Here is a 20614-nt window from a genome sequence, read left to right on the forward strand (position 1 = left end):
GAGAGTCCACGGCATTATTCTTTACTGTTGGGAAAAACTGAACATGGCCACCAGGAGGAGGAAAAGATACCCTAGCCAAAGGCTTAAATACTCCCCCTACTTCCCTCATATCCCAGTCATTCTGCCAAGGGCATAAGGAACAGTAGGAGAAATATCAGGGTATAAATGGTGCCGGAAGAGAAAAACAAAATTTTGGTCCGTCCATCAGAGTATACGTGCGGGGGTCGATGACTCTTCTCATACAGAAGGAAATTAAATTATCAGGTAAGCATAATTTATGTTTTCCGTCTTAATATTAGAGTCCACAGCATCATTCCTTACTGTTGGGAAAACTATACTCAAGCTCTAGAGGACACCGAATGATAACGGGAGGGGTAAAAGAAAGGCAGACCCTAATCTGAGGGCACCACAGCCTGTAAAACCTCTCTCCCAAAAGCTGCTTTAGCTGAAGCAAGAGGAAGCCACCGTTCTAGTGGAATGAGCCGTGATCATCTGAGGAGGTCTAAGTCCCGCTGACTCGTAAGCTAAGCGTATAACACTCCTCAACCAAAAAGATAAGGAAGTCGAAGAGGCCTTCAGACCCTTACGCTTCCCAGAGTAGATAAACAAGAAAGAAGTTTGTCTAAAATCCTTAGTAGCTTGAAGATAAAACTTCAAAGCTCCAACCAAATCCAGATTATGAAGTAAACGTTCCTTCGAAGGAGGAGGAATAGGACATAAGGAAGGAACCACAATCTCCTGATTGATGTTACGATCAGACACCACCTTAGGTAGAAAATCCAAACGGGTACGTAGGACAGCATTATCAGTGTGGAACACCAGATAAGGAGGCTCACATTGCAAGGCAGCTATTTCAGAAATAGGAAAAGAACCTTTCAGGACAACAATTTAATGTCAACCGAATGCATAGGCTCACACGGAGCCCGTTGTAAAAACTTAAGAACAAGATTCAAACTCCATGGTGAAGCATTAGATCTAAACAAAGGTCTGATCCTAATCAGAGCCTTAACGAAAGATTGCACGTCAGGGAGTCCTGTAAGCCTCTTGCGCAGCAAAACAGAAAGGGACAAAATCTGTCCCCTCAGGGAACTGACAGAAAGGCCCTTCTCCAGACCCTCCTGGAGAAAGGAAAGAATCCTGGCAGCCTTGACCTTATGCCAGGTGAAACCACACTCTTCACACTAGAACAAGTAAGCTCTCCACACCTTACGAGCCTGAAAGAGTATGTCAATAACCCTCTCAGAGAAACCTCTCTTGGCTAAGACTAAGCGTTCAATCTCCACACAGTCAGCCTTAGAGTATCTAGATTTTGACGAACAAAGGGACCCTGTTCCAGAAGATCCCTGCGATAAGGTAACTTCCATGGAGGAGATGAGGACATCCCCACCAGGTCCGTGAATCACATCCTCCGTGGCCACGATGGAGCAATAAGCATCACTGATGCTTGCTCCTGCTTGATGCGTGCCACTACACGAGGGAGAAGTGGTAACGGCGGAAAAATGTAAATTAGATTGAACCTCCAAGGCACTGCTAATGCATCTATTAGCTCCACCTGAGAAACCCTGGATAGCGACCCATATCTAGGTAGTTTGGAATTGAGTCGGGACACCATGAGATCTATCTCCGGCGTCCCTCATCTGTTGCAAATCCAACAATTTGGGATGGAGAGACCATTCCCCCGGATGAAAGGATTGTCTGCTGAGGAAATCCGCTTCCTAGTTGTCCACACCCGGAACGTGGATCATTGACAGCAAGCAGTTGTAGGCCTCCACCCATTCCAGAATCCGAGATACTTCCCTCATTGCTAGGGTGCTCCTCGTTCCCCCCTGATGATTGATGTAAGACACTGAGGTTATGTTGTCTGATTGGAATCTGATAAACTGGGATGAACCCAGAAAAGGTCAAACCTTCAGAGCTCGAAGTTTTAAAATGTTGATCGGGAGGTGGGATTCCTTTTCGAGTCCACAGGCCCTTTGCCTTCCTGGCACCCCAAACAGCTCCCCATCCTGATAGACTTGCGTCCTTAGTCACAATCTCCCAGGATGGTCTCAAGAAGGATGTCCCTTGGGACAGGTGATTTGGACAGAGCCACCAAGAGAGCGATTCTCTCGACCGGTTGACCGTAGAAATCTGTTGAGACAGATCCGAATGATCGCCGTTCCACTGTCTCAGCATGCACAGCTGAAGTGGTCTGAGATGGAATCTGGCAAAAGGAATGATGTCTGGAGAGCAAGACAAGCGAAAGTTAGCTTGTAACGTCTCTGGTCTGTAAGGAATATCCTCATGGATATGGAGTCTTTTATAGTACCCAGGAATTCCACCCTGGTACTGGGAATAAGAGAACTCTTTTCTAAGTTTATCTTCCATCTATGAGATCGAAAAAGAAGTAGAAGAGCTTTCGAATGGTCTTCTGCCAGATGACAGGATGGTGTTTGAACCAGAATATCGTCCAAGTATGGCGCTACTGCTATACCTCTGGTTCTGGCCACTGCAAGCAGAGCCCCTACAACCTTTGTAAAAACTCTTGGAGCAGTAGCTACACCAAATGGAAGTGCAATAAACTGGAAGTGCTGGTCCAGGAACACAAACCTTAGAAACTTGAAGTGTTTCTTGTGTATTGAAATGTGAAGGTAAGCATCCTTCAGATCTATCGTGGTCATGAACTGTCCTTCCTGAACTAAGGGAAGGATAGACCTTATTGTCCCCATCTTGAACGAGGGGGCAGCTAGGAATTTGTTTAAAGCAATTTAGGTCCAGAATCGGGCGGAAAGTTCCCTCCTTCTTTGGGACCATAAAAAGGTTTAAGTAGTATCCCAGACCTCTTTCTGCAAGAGGTACCGGTACAATGACTCCCAGGGAGGAGAGATCCCTCACGCACCCCAGAAAGGCTTCTCTGTTTTCTGGCTTTGAAGATAGGTTTGACAAGAGAAATCTGCCCCTGTGTGGATGAGACTTGAAACCTATCCTGTATCCCTGAGCGATGACCTCCAGGATCCACGGGTCCTGAACGTTCCCAAACCAAGTGTCCAAAAAAAGTGACAGTCTGCCTACAAGATCCAGAGTCAGATCGAGGGCCGCACCTTCATGACGATTTTTTCTCTACAGGCTTCTTGTTTTGCTAGGAATTATTGCAGGACTGAGTCGGCTTCGAAATCCCCTTGGATTGCTCGGGCTTTGCGGAGGGCTGCTGATGTTGGGATTTATCCGAACGAAAGGAACGAAAATTAGGACCTTGTCCCTTAGGTTTGTTCTTCTTAACCTGCGGTAAAAAGGCACCTTTGCCTCCAGTAACCGTGGGGATAATTGAGTCCAGGCCTGGACCAAATAGAATGTTTCCCTTAAATGGGAGGGAAAGAAGTCTTGACTTTGAAGGCATGTCTGCAGACCAGGACTTAAGCCAGAGTGCCCTACGGGCTTAAACAGAGAAACCTGAAGCCTTAGGATTCAGGCGAATAATTTGCATATTTGCATCACAAATAAAAGAATTAGCGACCCTTAAGGCCTTAATTCTTTCCTGGATCACATCGAGGGGACCCTCCACCTGGATCAACTCAGATAAGGAGTCGCACCAGTAGGTAGCCGCTCCAGCAACTGCAGCAACAGCCGCTGCCGGTTGAAACAAATATCCAGTATGTTGAAACATCTTTCTTAACAGAGTTTCTATTTTCCTATCCATGGGCTCTTTAAACGACAAACTATCCTCAAGTGAGATAGTAGTGCGTTTAGCAAGCGTGGGGATATCGCCATCCACCATGGGAATGGAACCCCACAACTACAATTGAAAGTCCGGAACCGGAAACAATTTTTTAAAGGAAGAAGGGGAAAATGAAGAACCATTTTTTTCCCATTCATTCTTAATAATGTTCGCCATCTTTACGGAACCGGGAAAGTCTGTGGTACAACCCTGTCCTCGTAGACCGTATCTAATTTAGGAATCAAAGGTTCCTTAGGCAATTTAGGCTCTGGAACCTCTAAAGTAGCCAAAACTTCCTTTAGCAGAAAGCGTAAATGTTCAATCCTAAATCTGCGGTTCCTCCACAGCTGGAGTCTTAGAGGCAGCAGATTCCGACCCAGAAAGAGCAGCCTCTGAAGTATCAGAGGAGTCTTCATCATTGGATAATCTTGTATCAGATAAATCCAATGAGCTAGTAAATGACCCCTGGGAAGGATAGCAATATATGAACTTTTGCTAGCGCTTAGCAGGTAAAGCACGAAAGGCCACAAACACTGTTGTTTGTAACTGCTCAGTAGTTTGGTGGTAAAAGGGCCCCTCCAGATGGAGAATTAGGAATGCTACGGGAAGCTGCATGTGTATTGGGAGATGATTGTAGGCTGCGCACCTCACGGGACGGAGACTCCTCAGAGGTGGACGGCTCAGTGGTATCAAACATATTAACTTACTTTGACATTATTACTTTATCGAGGCATGTGGAACATAATTGAGCAGGCGAGTATATCGTGGCCTCCTCGCAATATAGACAGGTATTAGACTTAGGTAAAGAGGGAGTACCCTCTAACGCATCAGAATCCTCCATAGCTTGCGCTTATAAAGCAGACTATTGAATAATAAGCTAAAACGGCACCTTTATACCCCCAATGGTTGGGGCACTCACCACCTCCTATGACCCAGGCCAAACAGAGAAACCGCTTCTTCTACGGTAAACCGCATGGTCAGGAAAGAGGAAATCAGTGTGACCACACCCGATCACGTGGTGTGCAATGCAGGACCGCCCCTGATATAGGAAAAAAGTGTGCTAAGCCTTTCAGGCTGCACAGCTTCCAAAAACAAAAGTAAAACCTGTACGTTCCAACATCTGCCTGAGCCTCATCTTACACATATCACAGCATAATACAATAAAATTATGTGATTAATCCCCCCTGTTCAATAATTTCCCTTCGGAGATATTAACCCTTGATTCCTTACTGATAAAAGGAGCCACACTGTGACCCTGACTTCTTGCGTTATCATATGTGTATAAAAAATTAAACGATCTTACCGGAATCTATGCCATGGAACAGAAACACAGCCTCTCAAGTTTGACAGTCTTGTAGCATCGCTCCTGACATGGACTTGAGTGATGGAAGCAGGCAGTAAAACTCGTCAACACTGATTGCTAAGAAGCTGTTAAAACGAGTCTGGATGGATTCGCAAGAAAGACTCTCCCTGCATCACCAGACTCTAACATTCGTCAATGCTCTCACTGAGAGGCTGACAAGACTACTTAAAACTCCAGTCCCATTTCGAAGGGTAGATACCCTCCATAAGGAACTACTCCGTATCTTCTGACACTTCTCTGACAACCTCCTGTGGCGAAAGGCAAAGAATGACTGGGGTATGAGGGAAGTAGGGGGGAGTATTTAAGCCTTTGGCTGGGGTGTCTTTGCCTCCTCCTGGTGGCTAGGTTCAGTATTTCCCAACAGTAAGGAATGATGCTGTGGACTCTCCTAATATTAAATTCTGATTGTGCTTGATAAATCTTGCTCAAAATAGTAATTTGAACAGTTTTACGCGTGGATTCTAATGTTTCAATCAACAGTGCCCAGTTTTAACCCTTCAATATTTTTCATTGAAATTCCTTACTCTACATAAAAAAAAACATAATTTATGTAAGAACTTACCTGATAAATTAACTTCTTTCATATTGGCAAGAGTCCATGAGCTAGTGACATATGGGATATACAATCCTACCAAGAGGGGCAAAGTTTCCCAAACCTCAAAATGCCTATAAATGCACCCCTCACCACACCCACAATTCAGTTTAACGAATAGCCAAGTGGGGTGATAAAGAAAGGAGTAGAAAGCATCAAAAAAGGAAATTTGGAAATAATTGTGCTTTATACAAAAAATCATAACCACCATAAAAAGGGTGGGCCTCATGGACTCTTGCCAATTACATGAAAGAAAACATAATTTATGTAAGAACTTACCTGTAATTCTCTGAGGCGGGGCCTGACCCGACTCCAAATAAGCTTGATGAATCAAAAGTTTCAACCAAGAAGCCAAGGAAATAGTAGAAGCCTTCTGACCTTTCCTAGGACCAGAAAATAAAACAAATAGACTGGAAGTCTTCCTGAAATCTTTAGTAGCTTCCACATAATATTTCAAAGCTCTTACCACATCCAAAGAATGTAAGGATCTCTACAAAGAATTCTTAGGATTAGGACATAAGGAAGGGACAACAATTTCTCTACTAATGTTGTTAGAACTCACAACCTTAGGTAAAAATTGAAAAGAAGTCCGCAAAACTGCCTTATCCTGATGAAAAATCAGAAAAGGAGACTCACAAGAAAGAGCAGATAACTCAGAAACTCTTCTAGCAGAAGAGATGGCCAAAAGAAACAACACTTTCCAAGAAAGTAGTTTAATGTCTAAAGAATGCATTGGTTCAAATGGAGGAGCCTGTAAAGCCTTCAGAACCAAATTAAGACTCCAAGGAGGAGAAATTGACTTAATGACAGGCTTAATACGAATTAAAGCCTGTATAAAACAGTGTATATCAGGAAGTATAGCAATCTTTCTGTGAAATAAAACAGAAAGAGCGGAGATTTGTCCTTTCAAGGAACTTGCAGACAAACCCTTATCCAAACCATCCTGAAGAAACTGTAAAATTCTAGGAATTCTAAAAGAATGCCTGGAGAATTTATGAGAAGAACACCATGAAATGTAAGTCTTCCAAACTCTATAATAAATCTTTCTAGAGACAGATTTACGAGCTTGTAACATAGTATTAATCACTGAGTCAGAGAAACCTCTATGACTTAGAACTAAGCGTTCAATTTCCATACCTTCAAATTTAATGATTTGAGATCCTGATGGAAAAACGGACCTTGAGATAGTAGGTCCGGCCGTAACGGAAGTGGCCAAGGCGGGCAACTGGATATCCGAACCAGATCGGCATACTAAAACCTGTGTGGCCATGCTGGAGCCACCAGCAACACAAAAGACTGTTCCATGATGATTTTGGAGATCACTCTTGGAAGGAGAACTAGAGGCGGGAAGATGTAAGCAGGATGATAACACCAAGGAAGTGTCAGCGCATCCACTGCTTCCGCCTGAACATCCCTGGACCTGGACAGGTATCTGGGAAGTTTCTTGTTTAGATGAGAGGCCATGAGATCTATCTCTGGAAGACCCCACATCTGAACAATCTGAGAAAACACACCACTCCCCTGGATGTAAAGTCTGGCGGCTGAGATAATCCGCCTCCCAAATGTCTACACCTGGGATATGCACTGCAGAGATTAGACAGGAGCTGGATTCCGCCCAAGCAAGTATCCGAGATACTTCTTTCATAGCTTGGGGACTGAGAGTCCCACCCTGATGATTGACATAAGCCACAGTTGTGATATTGTCTATCTGAAAACAAATGAACGGTTCTCTCTTTAGCAGAGGCCAGAACTGAAGAGCCCTGAGAATTGCACGGAGTTCTAAAATATTTATTGGTAATCTCGCCTCTTGATATTTCCAAACCCCTTGTGCTGTCAGAGATCCCCAACCTGAAAGACTCGCATCTGTTGAGATCACAGTCCAGGTGTCATACATTGGGATTCAAGTATATTAATTTTGATATCTTTGTATAATCCCTGCACCATTGATTCAGCATACAAAGCTGTAGAGGTCTCATGTGAAAACGAGCAAAGGGGATCGCGTCCGATGCTGCAGTCATGAGACCTAAAACTTCCATGCACATAGCCACTGAAGGGAATGACTGAGACTGAAGGTCCGGCATGCTGCGACCAATTTTAAACGTCTCTTGTCTGTTAGAGACAGAGTCATGGACACTGAATCTATCTGGAAGCCTAAAAAGGTGACCTTTGTCTGAGGAATCAAGAAACTTTTGGGTAAAATGATCCTCCAACCATGTTTCCGAAGAAACAACACTAGTTGATTTGTGTGAGATTCTGCAGTATGTAAAGACTGAGCTAGTACCAAGATATCGTCCAAATAAGGAAACACCGCAATACCCTGTTCTCTGATTACAGATAGTAGGGCACCCAGAACCTTTGAAAAGATTCTTGGAGCTGTTGCTAGGCCAAATGGAAGAGCAACAAATTGGTAATGCTTGTCTAGAAAAGAGAAGCTCAGAAACTGATAGTGTTCTGGATGAATCGGAATATGAAGGTATGCATCCTGCAAGTCTATTGTGGACTTATAATGGCCTTGCTGAACAAAAGGCAGAATAGTCCTTATAGTCACCATCTTGAAAGTTGGTACTCTTACATAACGATTCAAAATTTTTAGATCCACAACTGGTCTGAATAAATTTTCTTTCTTTGGTACAATGAATAGGTTTGAATAAAACCCCAAACCTTGTTCCTGAGGAGGAACTGGCATGATTACCCCTGAAGACTCCAGGTCTGAAACACACTTCAGATAAGCCTGAGCTTTTACTGGATTTACAGGGATACGTCAGAGAAAAAATCTTCTCACAGGAGGTCTTACTTTGAATCCTATTCGATACCCTTGAGAGACAATGCTCTGAATCCAATTATTTTGGACAGATTTTATCCAAAAATCCTTGAAAAACCTTAATCTGCCCCCTACCAGCTGAGCTGGAATGAGGGCCGCACCTTCATGCGGACTTAGGGGCTGACTTTGGTTTCCTAAATGGCTTGGATTTACTCCAATTTGAGGAAGGCTTCCAATTGGAAGCAGATTCCTTGGGAGGAGGATTGAGTTTTTGTTCCTTATTCTGACGAAAGGAACGAAAATGGTTAGAAGCCTTAGATTTACCCTTAGGTTTTTTATCCTGAGGCAAAAAACTCCTTTTCCTCAGTGATAGTTGAAATAGTAGAATCCAACTGAGAACCAAATAAATTATGACCTTGGAAAGAAAGAGATAGTAATCTAGATTTAGATGTCATATCAGCATTCCAAGATTTAAGCCACAAAGCTCTTCTAGCTAATGCAGCTAAAGACATGGATCTAACATCAATTTTGATAATATCAAAAATGGCATCACAAATAAAATGATTAGCATGTTGCAGTAAGCGAATAATGCTAGATATGTCAGAATCCAATTCTTGTTGCGCTAAATTCTCCAACCAGAAAGTTGATGCAGCCACAACATCAGCCAAAGAAATAGGTCTGAGAAGATGACCTGAATATAAATAGGCCTTCCTTAGATAAGATTCAAGCTTCCTATCTAAAGGATCCTTAAAGGAAGTACTATCTTCCATAGGAATAGTGGTACGTTTAGCAAGAGTAGAAATAGCCCCATCAACTTTGGGGATTTTTTCCCAAAACTCTATAGATTTTGCTGGTAAAGGTACAATTTTTTAAACCTTGAAGAAGGAATAAAAGAAGTACCTGGCTTATTCCATTCCCTAGAAATCATATCAGAAATAGCCTCAGGAATAGGAAAAACCCCTGGAGAAACCACAGGAGGTTTAAAAACAGAATTTAAACGTTTATTAGACTGAACGTCAATAGGACTGGTTACTTCAATATCCAAAGTAATTAACACTTATTTTAATAAAGAACGCATATACTCTATTTTAAATAAATAAGTAGATTTGTCAGTGTCAATATCTGAGGAAGGATCTTCTGTCTCAGACAGATCCTCATTAGAAGAGGATAAATTATTATGTTGTTGGTCATTTGAAATTTCATCAGCTAAATGAGAAGTTTTAAAAGACCTTTTACGTTTATTAGAAGGTGGAAATGCAGACAAAGCCTTCAGAATAGAATCAGAAACAAATTCTTTAAAATTTACAGGTATATCATGCACATTAGAAGTTGAAGGAACTGCAACTTGCAATGTACTATTACTGATGGAAACACTATCTGCATGTAAAAGTTTATCATGACAACTATTACAAATGACATTTGGTGAAATAATTTCTACAATTTTACAACAAATGCACTTAGCTTTGGTAGAACCGATGTCAGGCAGCAATGTTCCAGCAGAAACTTCTGAGACAGGATCAGATTGGGACATCTTGCACAATGTAAGAGAAAAAACAACATATAAATTATCTATTTCCTTATATGACAGTTTCAGGAATGGGAAAAAATGCAATAGCATAGGCCTCTGATAGAGAAAAAAGCAAGAGGCAAACATACAAGGGGTATTGAAATAATGAAAAAGTTTGGCGCCAAGTATGACGCACAACATAACGTAAACTTTTTTGGCGCCAAAAATAACCGGAAATGACACACTTGCGTCACTAATGACGCCGCCGTGTGAAAGGTCTCAGCATCACGTATGACGCCAGAAATGACGAAGTTGCATCATAAACTTATTTTTTCGCACCAAGAATGACACAATAAAGTTTAGCATTTGACGCACCCGCGGGCCTAATACCCGCAATTGCAAGATGTAGTCAATTGAAAAAAAGACTAAACCCCAGGTAAGAAAAAAATTTCTTAAAATGTTTATATTCCCCAAATATGAAACTGACAGTCTGCAGAAGGAAATACATGATCCTGACTCATGGCAAATATAAGTACAATACATATATTTAGAACTTTATATAAATGCATAAAGTGCCAAACCATAGCTGAGAGTGTCTTCAGTAATGAAAACATACTTACCAAAAGACACCCATCCACATATAGCAGATAGCCAAACCAGTACTAAAACAGTTATTAGTAGAGGTAATGGTAAATTGAGAGTATATCGTCGATCTGAAAAGGGAGGTAGGAGATGAATCTCTACGACCGATAACAGAGAACCTATGAAATAGACCCCCATTAGGGAAATCATCGTATTCAAATAAGTGATACTCCCTTCACGTCCCTCTGACATTTGCTGTACTCTGAGAGGAATCGGGCTTAAACAATGCTGAGAAGCGCATATCAACGTAGAAATCTTAGCACAAACTTACTTCACCCCCTCCATGGGAGGCAAAGTTTGTAAAACTGAATTGTGGGTGTGGTGAGGGGTGTATTTATAGGCATTTTGAGGTTTGGGAAACTTTGCCCCTCCTGGTAGGATTGTATATCCCATATGTCACTAGCTCATGGACTCTTGCCTACATGAAAGAAATACCTCTTGAAAAACTATTTTAGCCGGTTTCGCACAATATAATTTTGCTTTTCATACAGACTTTTTTTTGCTAGTCAATGTTGCACATGCTCCGTTCACGTATCAACAAAAAACTATTGTTTCCTTGATTAATGTAAATGTTAACACATAGTGCTCAAATCACACTACTAAGCAGCAAAACAAGTGCAAGGACCAAATAAAATTGTTAGAATGTTTTTTCAAAATTGCCCTTAACGAGACATAAGTAAAAACAAAATTCACACAAGTGCACTTTCTTTTTTATTTAAAGTGACATTAGTCAAAATTGAACTTACATGATTCAGATAGAGCTTGCAGTTTTAAAAAAACTTTTAGATTTGCTTCCATTATAAATTAGTTTTTAGTCTTTTTATATGCACATTTTCTGAGGCACCAACTCCTACTGAGCATGTGCAAACGTTTACAATGTATACTTATACGAGTCAGTAATTGAATTTGAAATTCATAGTAACTGTTATTGCATTGTGTTTTTATTGTGAATTGAGGATTATACAATCTTACTGTATTAAATACAGATGTTACATAAAAGTCATATGTGCGTATGCCCTTACTCCCATCAGAGACTGCGTCTGCTGAGAGTTATGCATAAAGCTATGCTATATTTTGATGCAATTTTACAGATAATAATGGCCAATAGCATAAAGCAGACAATATAGTATAAAATAATAAAAAAACAACAACATTTGAAGCTCCTTGTTTGTAAGCAAACAAAATATAGCCACTGTACAGGAGCTGGCATACAGTTTCTTATCTTTGGTATGTTCATACTGAGCAGTAGTGTAAAACAAACCTTCCCTAGATGCAATTCCACACTACTAACTTTTTTCTGAAATGCTGTAAAATTCAAGCCATTAGTATATCTTTTTGAATAACACTGGAAAAAAAAAACATTGTTATAGTTGCAAATTACATGGCAACTATAAATGTAATAGTATGGTCAAGTCAGCTGATCTCTACAGTTTGGCCTTTTGGGTATCTAGAAGAACATGGTTCACTGCCGAATGCGGAAATAGGAAGTTGCTTTCGGTATTCGTCTCTTTTTGGAACCGAATATCATCTTATGCAAAAAAACAAAACAAAAAAAAAACTAAGATCTGGATTTGCACAGATCTTAGTGTGTTTCACTTGCACAAGAGAATGTTCGGCTCCGAAAAGAGCTGTATACCGAAAGCAACCACCTACTTCCGCATTCAGAAGTGAACGAAAGTGCCGAATACACATCCCTAGTAAAAACTAGCAAAAGTTTGTAATCTGTCAAAAAGAAAATTAAGACAGGGAGATGACTGAAGAATATGTGAACCCAGAACAAAGTTAAAAATGTTTCAGTCTTTAAAGGGTTATTAAATACTAAATAATTGCTAGATAGAATGAAGCATTCAAAGAAAGGATTAGTTTGAGAATAACGTGTAGATGCATTCTTTAAATTTTTATTAGCTGTTTAAATATTGACAAAATAAGTGTAAAGTTTTAGTGTCAATAAAACAATTGGCACTGCCATGTTGTAACTTAGGTTATCTTCTATGCTGTGGCCAATTACGGACAGTTTTACATAGGTCACTAGAGTGTGCCTCCAATGGCTGAGTGGAATATAACAGTGTTCTGCACTTCCATGTTTTTTTTATATATACGATTTATCATTTTATAATATTACCATCTCAAAGTGTTTAATGTCCCTTTAAAGAATATATGCAACGTATCCTTTTACCCATTTTCCAGGTATTGCAATAGAGCCATAGTCTAGTAGCAGTATTACATTGGTTGCAGGTATAAGATAAGCAACAAATAAAAAAACAACAGCTTATAAATGTAACATGTGTTTTACAAATTACTATAGAGTTCCTTTATAAATATAAAATAACTTGCAAAGTAACCAAGAAGGGCACTCTAGTCTAAAAGTAAGCATGTTGAGGTTCTGCTTGTCTAAATGTTTTGTGAATTGGTGTCTGAATTTTAAGAACTTTCAATAACTCAACAAAGTTATATCCTGAAATGACTGCATACTAACGTTATGGTCTGTGGGTGATAATCATGTATATTAAAGTGAATGTAAATTTTGATGCTAAAGTGCCGTTTTTTTAAAAAAATTTGATTAAAAATAGGGGCACTTTAATTCATCAAAATTTACATTTCACTCCTGTTATGAAAAAAAAAAAAACTTACCTTTTAATCTTGACAGCAGCTCCAGCTTCCTCCACCCGTTGCAAAGCCTCTTCCTGGGTCTAAAATGAGGAATCAGGCTTCCTCCAATCACATAGTTGAATCAGACACTGATTCCCCCGGGGGGGGGGAAGCTGTGATTGGAGGATGACCTATTCATCATTTCTGACATCAGAAATGGCTTGCGACGACCGGAGGAAGCTGGAGCTACTGTCAAGTTTAAAAGGCAAGTTTTTTTTCACAACAGGAGTGAAATGTAAATTTTGATGAATTAAAGTGCCCCTGTTTTTAATTGAATTTTTAAAAGCCGGGCACTTTAGCATAAAAATTTACATTCACTTTAAAAATGGACAATCAGTAAGGGTATTCCATTAATAGATATGAACTTGTATTATCAAGAAAGAGGTTTGCTTACCTGTGTTTGACACAGCTCAGTCCAAAGTTTTGGAAATAATGCAAGATGTAGAGCCAACCCTTCATAAGCAATCAGAACACCTAAAAGAAAATACATAATTTAAAGAGAGTATTTCTAATAAAGACTCTTTTGTAGCAATCAGGGTCAAAATGATTACCAATAACTATAAAATGTTATTTCAGGGGTGTGGCGCACATTCTAATTGCAAAAAATCAATGACAAAGCCATGTATGTCTGCCATTTCTGAGCAAAGGGGATCCTAGAGAAACTTTTACAACTATTTGCCTTATGACTGCAGTAGGTTTGTGTAAATAATTTTAGTTTGAAACCCAAGGTTTGTGAAAAAGTTAACTTTTTGTTATATAATGGCATTTGTGGTCAAATGATGGCATGGAATATACAAAAAACTAAAATTATTTCCTATGACATGGAGAGTTCACGTCATTCTAATTACTAGTGGGATATTTAACTCCTGGCCAGGAGGAGGAGGCAAAGAGCACACCAGCAAAGCTGTTAAGTGTAACTTCCCTTATCCATAACCCCCAGTCATTCTCTTTGTCTCTGTCAATGGAGGATGTGCGAAATGGTGTCTGAAGATATTTAATCCTTTTATGGGTACTTTTCCCAGCAAGCATGGATTGGGGTTATGCTGTGTCCATGTCAATCTCTTTAGTAAGAGTAATGGTGGTTATTAGCAGTTAGAAAGCGGTGAGGTTGTCTTTGCTTTGTTTCTAACATTATTGCTACCCCTTCTCAGAAAGCCAGGGTTGGTTACCCTGCTCTCTTTCATTCTCTACAGGTCCCAGGAAGAGAGCGGCTGATTCTGTCAAACCTAAGAGTCGGTGAGAAGATTGAAGACTTCAAACAGTGAGTCCCTGTATCGCTGTCCCCATGGCTAGTGGTCTAGTCATAATTGGGTTGAGGGACTTTTTATTTATATGCTGGGTATCCTCCAGTAAGGGTGGGCAATTAGGGAGATGGATTTTGGCCTCAGACTATAAGACTTCTAGTGAAGTATTTTATCCAGAATACATTCACTCTCCCTGGGACAGCGGTTTTTATCTCTCCATTTTAAATTTTTTTAGAGACAACCGCACGTTTAATTTAAAGGGACACTAAACCCAAACATTTTCTTTCATGATTCGGGTAGAGAATACCATAAGCAATATTCCAATTTACTTCTATTATCTAATTTGCTTCATTCTTTAGGTATCCTTTGTTGAAGAAATAGCAATGGACATGGGTGAGCCAATCACACGAGGCATCTGTGTGCAGCCACCAATCAACAGCTACTGAGCCTATCTAGATATACTTTTCAGCATAGTATATCAAGAGAATGAGGCAAATTAGATAATAGAAGTAAATTAGAAAGTTGTTTAAAATTACATGCTCTTTCTAAATCATAAAAGAAAAAATGTGGGTTTTATGATCCTTTAAGTAAGCTAACCGCCTTTTTAACTATCTTTTTATGAGGCGATACTACTTGTATGGAGTTAAAGGGACAGTCAACACCAGAATTTTTGTTGTTTAAAAAGAAAGATAATCCCTTTATTACCCAATCCCCAGTTTTGCATAACTAACACAGTTATAATAATACACGTTTAACCTCTGTAATTACCTTGTATATAAGCTTCTGCTAAATGCCCCCTTATTTGAGTTCTTTTGACAGACTTGCATTTTAGCCAATCAGTGCTCACTCCTAGGTCACTTCCTGTGCATGCCCTCTAGCGGTCAAAATGCATTCAGATTAGAGGCCTCAAGGTCTAAGAATATAGCATATGAACTTCCTAGCTTTAGCTTTCAACTAAGAATACGACAAGAACAAAGCAAAATTTGTGATAAAACATAATTTATGTAAGAACTTACCTGATAAATTCATTTCTTTCATATTAGCAAGAGTCCATGAGCTAGTGACGTATGGGATATACATTCCTACCAGGAGGGGCAAAGTTTCCCAAACCTCAAAATGCCTATAAATACACCCCTCACCACACCCACAATTCAGTTTAACGAATAGCCAAGAAGTGGGGTGATAAGAAAAAAGTGCGAAGCATAAATATAAGGAATTGGAATAATTGTGCTTTATACAAAAAAATCATAACCACCACAAAAAAGGGTGGGCCTCATGGACTCTTGCTAATATGAAAGAAATGAATTTATCAGGTAAGTTCTTACATAAATTATGTTTTCTTTCATGTAATTAGCAAGAGTCCATGAGCAAGTGACGTATGGGATAATGACTACCCAAGATGTGGATCTTCCACGCAAGAGTCACTAGAGAGGGAGGGATAAAATAAAGACAGCCAATTCCGCTGAAAAAAATCCACACCCAAAAATAAAGTTTAAATCTTATAAAGAAAAAAAACTGAAAATATAAGCAGAAGATTCAAACTGAAACAGCTGCCTGAAGTACTTTTCTACCAAAAACAGCTTCAGAAGAAGAAAACACATCAAAATGGTAGAATTTAGTAAAAGTATGCAAAGAAGACCAAGTTGCTGCTTTGCAAATCTGATCAACCGAAGCTTCATTCCTAAACGCCCAGGAAGAAGAAACTGACCTAGTAGAATGAGCTGTAATCCTTTGAGGCTGAGTTTTACCCGACTCGACATAAGCATGATGAATTAAAGATTTCAACCAAGATGCCAAAGAAATGGCAGAGGCCTTCTGACCTTTCCTAGAACCGGAAAAGATAACAAATAGACTAGAAGTCTTTCTGAAATTCTTAGTAGCTTCAACATAATAATTCAAAACTCTAACTACATCCAAAGAATGCAATGATTTCTCCTTAGAATTCTTAGGATTAGGACATAATGAAGGAACCACAATTTATCTACTAATGTTGTTAGAATTCACAACCTTAGGTAAAAATTTAAAAACATAATTTATGCTTACCTGATAAATTTATTTCTCTTGTAGTGTAGTCAGTCCACGGGTCATCCATTACTTATGGGATTATATCTCTCCCCAACAGGAAGTTGCAAGAGGATCACCCAAGCGGAGCTGCTATATAGCTCCTCCCCTCACATGTCATATCCAGTCATTCGACCGAAACAAGACGAGAAAGGAGAAACCATAGGGTGCAGTGGTGACTGGAGTTTAATTAAAATTTAGGTCTGCTTTAAAAGACAGGGCGGGCCGTGGACTGACTACACTACAAGAGAAATAATTTTATCAGGTAAGCATAAATTATGTTTTCTCTTGTTAAGTGTAGTCAGTCCACGGGTCATCCATTACTTATGGGATACCAATACCAAAGCTAAAGTACACGGATGATGGGAGGGACAAGGCAGGAACTTTAAGCGGAAGGAACCACTGCCTGAAGCACCTTTCTCCCAAAAATAGCCTCCGAAGAAGCAAAAGTGTCAAATTTGTAAAATTTTGAAAAAGTGTGAAGTGAAGACCAAGTTGCAGCCTTGCAAATCTGTTCAACAGAGGCCTCATTTTTAAAGGCCCAGGTGGAAGCCACAGCTCTAGTGGAATGAGCTGTAATTCTTTCAGGAGGCTGCTGTCCAGCAGTCTCATAGGCTAAACGTATTATGCTACGAAGCCAAAAGGAGAGAGAGGTAGCCGAAGCCTTTTGACCTCTCCTCTGTCCCGAGTAAACGACAAACAGGGAAGAAGTTTGACGAAAATCTTTAGTTGCCTGTAAATAGAACTTCAGGGCACGGACTACGTCCAGATTATGCAAAAGTCGTTCCTTCTTTGAAGAGGGGTTAGGACATAATGATGGAATAACAATCTCTTGATTGATATTCCTGTTAGAAACCACCTTAGGTAAAAACCCAGGTTTAGTACGCAGAACTACCTTGTCTGAATGGAAAATCAGATAAGGAGAATCACAGTGTAGGGCAGATAGCTCAGAGACTCTTCGAGCCGAGGAAATAGCCATCAAAAACAGAACTTTCCAAGATAACAGCTTAATATCAATGGAATGGAGGGGTTCAAACGGAACACCTTGAAGAACTTTAAGAACTAAGTTTAAGCTCCACGGTGGAGCAACAGTCTTAAACACAGGCTTAATCCTAGCCAACGCCTGACAAAAAGCCTGAACGTCTGGAACATCTGCCAGACGTTTGTGTAACAGAATAGACAGAGCAGAAATCTGTCCCTTTAATGAACTAGCAGATAAACCCTTTTCTAAACCCTCTTGTAGAAAGGACAAAATCCTAGGAATCCTAACTTTACTCCATGAGTAACTCTTGGATTCACACCAATATAAGCATTTACGCCATATTTTATGGTAAATTTTTCTGGTAACAGGTTTCCGAGCCTGTATTAAGGTATCAATAACTGACTCCGAGAAGCCACGCTTTGATAGAATCAAGCGTTCAATCTCCATGCAGTCAGCCTCAGAGAAATTAGATCTGGATGGTTGAAAGGACCCTGAATTAGAAGGTCCTGTCTCAGAGGTAGAGACCATGGTGGACAGGACGACATGCCCACTAGATCTGCATACCAGGTCCTGCGTGGCCACGCAGGTGCTATCAGAATCACTGATGCTCTCTCCTGTTTGATCTTGGCAATCAGCCGAGGAAGCAGCGGAAATGGTGGAAACACATAAGCCATGTTGAAACCCCAAGGGGCTGCTAGAGCATCTATCAGCGCCGCTCCCGGGTCCCTGGACCTGGATCCGTAGCAAGGAAGTTTGGCATTCTGTCGAGAAGCCATAAGATCCAGTTCCAGTTTGCCCCAACGATGAATTAGTTGAGCAAAGACCTCCGGATGAAGTTCCCACTCCCCCGGATGAAAAGTCTGACGACTTAGGAAGTCCGCCTCCCAGTTCTCCACGCCTGGGATATAGATCGCCGACAGGTGGCAAGAGTTGGACTCTGCCCAGCGAATTATCTTTGATACTTCCAACATCGCTAGGGAACTCCTGGTTCCCCCTTGATGGTTGATGTAAGCCACAGTCGTGATATTGTCCGACTGAAATCTGATGAACCTCAGTGTTGCCAACTGAGGCCAAGCTAGAAGAGCATTGAATATCGCTCTTAATTCCAGAATATTTATTGGGAGGAGTTTCTCCTCCTGAGTCCACGATCCCTGAGCCTTCAGGGAGTTCCAGACTGCGCCCCAACCTAGAAGGCTGGCATCTGTTGTTACAATCGTCCAATCTGGCCTGCGAAAGGTCATCCCTTTGGACAGATGGAGTCGAGAAAGCCACCAGAGAAGAGAATCCCTGGTCTCTTGATCCAGATTTATTAGAGGGGACAAATCTGAGTAATCCCAATTCCACTGACTGAGCATGCATAATTGCAGCGGTCTGAGATGCAGGCGCGCAAATGGTACTATGTCCATTGATGCTACCATTAAGCCGATTACTTCCATGCACTGGGCTACTGACGGGTGTGGAATGGAATGAAGGGCACGGCAAGCATTTAGAAGTTTTGATAACCTGGCCTCCGCCAGGTAAATTTTCATCTCTACAGAATTTATAAGAGTCCCTAAGAAGGGAAACCTTGTGAGTGGTAATAGAGAACTCTTTTCCACGTTCACCTTCCACCCATGCGACCTCAGAAATGCCAGAACTATCTCTGTATGAGACTTGGCAGTTTGAAAACTTGACGCTTGTATCAATATGTCGTCTAGGTACGGAGCCACCGCTATGCCTCGCGGTCTTAGTACCGCCAGAAGTGAGCCCAGAACCTTTGTAAAGATTCTTGGGGCCGTAGCTAACCCGAAGGGAAGAGCTACAAACTGGTAATGCCTGTCTAGGAAGGCAAATCTTAGATACCGATAATGATCCTTGTGAATCGGTATGTGAAGGTAGGCATCCTTTAAGTCCACTGTGGTCATGTACTGACCCTCTTGGATCATGGGTAGGATGGTTCGAATAGTTTCCATTTTGAATGATGGAACTCTTAGGAACTTGTTTAGGATCTTTAAGTCCAAGATTGGTCTGAAGGTTCCCTCTTTCTTGGGAACCACAAACAGATTTGAATAAAATCCTTGCCCTTGTTCCGACCGGGGAACTGGGTGGATCACCCCCATTAATAAGAGGTCTTGTACACAGCGTAGAAACGCCTCTTTCTTTATTTGGTTTGCTGATAACCTTGAAAGATGAAATCTCCCTTGTGGAGGAGAAGCTTTGAAGTCCAGAAGATATCCCTGAGATATGATCTCCAACGCCCAGGGATCCTGGACATCTCTTGCCCAAGCTTGGGCAAAGAGAGAAAGTCTGCCCCCCACTAGATCCGTTTCCGGACAAGGGGCCCTTACTTCATGCTGTCTTAGGGGCAGCAGCAGGTTTTCTGGCCTGCTTGCCCTTGTTCCAAGACTGGTTGCCTTTCCAACCCTGTCTGTAACGAGTAGCAGTCCCTTCCTGTTTTGGGGCGGAGGAAGTTGATGCTGCTCCTGCCTTGAAATTACGAAAGGCACGAAAATTAGACTGTTTGGCCTTTGATTTGGCCCTGTCCTGAGGAAGGGAGTGACCCTTACCTCCAGTAATGTCAGCAATAATTTCTTTCAAGCCGGGCCCGAATAAGGTTTGCCCTTTGAAAGGAATATTAAGCAATTTAGATTTAGAAGTTACATCTGCTGACCAGGATTTAAGCCATAGCGCTCTGCGCGCCTGGATGGCGAATCCGGAGTTCTTAGCCGTTAGTTTGGTTAAATGCACCACGGCATCCGAAACAAATGCATTAGCTAGCTTAAGGGCTTTAAGCTTGTTCATAATCTCATCCAATGGAGCTGTGCGAATAGCCTCTTCCAGAGACTCAAACCAGAATGCCGCCGCAGCAGTGACGGGCGCAATGCATGCAAGGGGCTGTAATATAAAACCTTGTTGAACAAACATTTTCTTAAGGTAACCTTCTAATTTTTTATCCATTGGATCTGAGAAAGCACAACTATCCTCCACCGGGATAGTGGTACGCTTGGCTAAAGTAGAAACTGCTCCCTCCACCTTAGGGACCGTCTGCCATAAGTCTCGTGTGGTGGCGTCTATTGGGAACATTTTTCTAAATATCGGAGGAGGGGAAAAAGGCACACCGGGTCTATCCCACTCCTTGC

General features: G+C 41.1%; 1 protein-coding gene across 3 annotated transcripts in view; it reads right to left on the minus strand.

Annotated features, from left to right (window-relative positions):
- Positions 1–20614, minus strand: part of USP34 (ubiquitin specific peptidase 34) — a 1226195-nt gene that overhangs the window by 38372 nt on the left and 1167209 nt on the right. For all 3 annotated transcript variants that reach the window (XM_053712051.1, XM_053712050.1, XM_053712048.1), the window contains one exon: positions 13603–13682. In XM_053712051.1, the coding sequence (XP_053568026.1) occupies positions 13603–13682 (80 nt within the window). The remainder of the gene's footprint in view (positions 1–13602; positions 13683–20614) is intronic.

This window comes from Bombina bombina, chromosome 4 (assembly GCF_027579735.1).
Source record: "Bombina bombina isolate aBomBom1 chromosome 4, aBomBom1.pri, whole genome shotgun sequence".
Taxonomy (NCBI): Eukaryota; Metazoa; Chordata; class Amphibia; order Anura; family Bombinatoridae; genus Bombina; species Bombina bombina.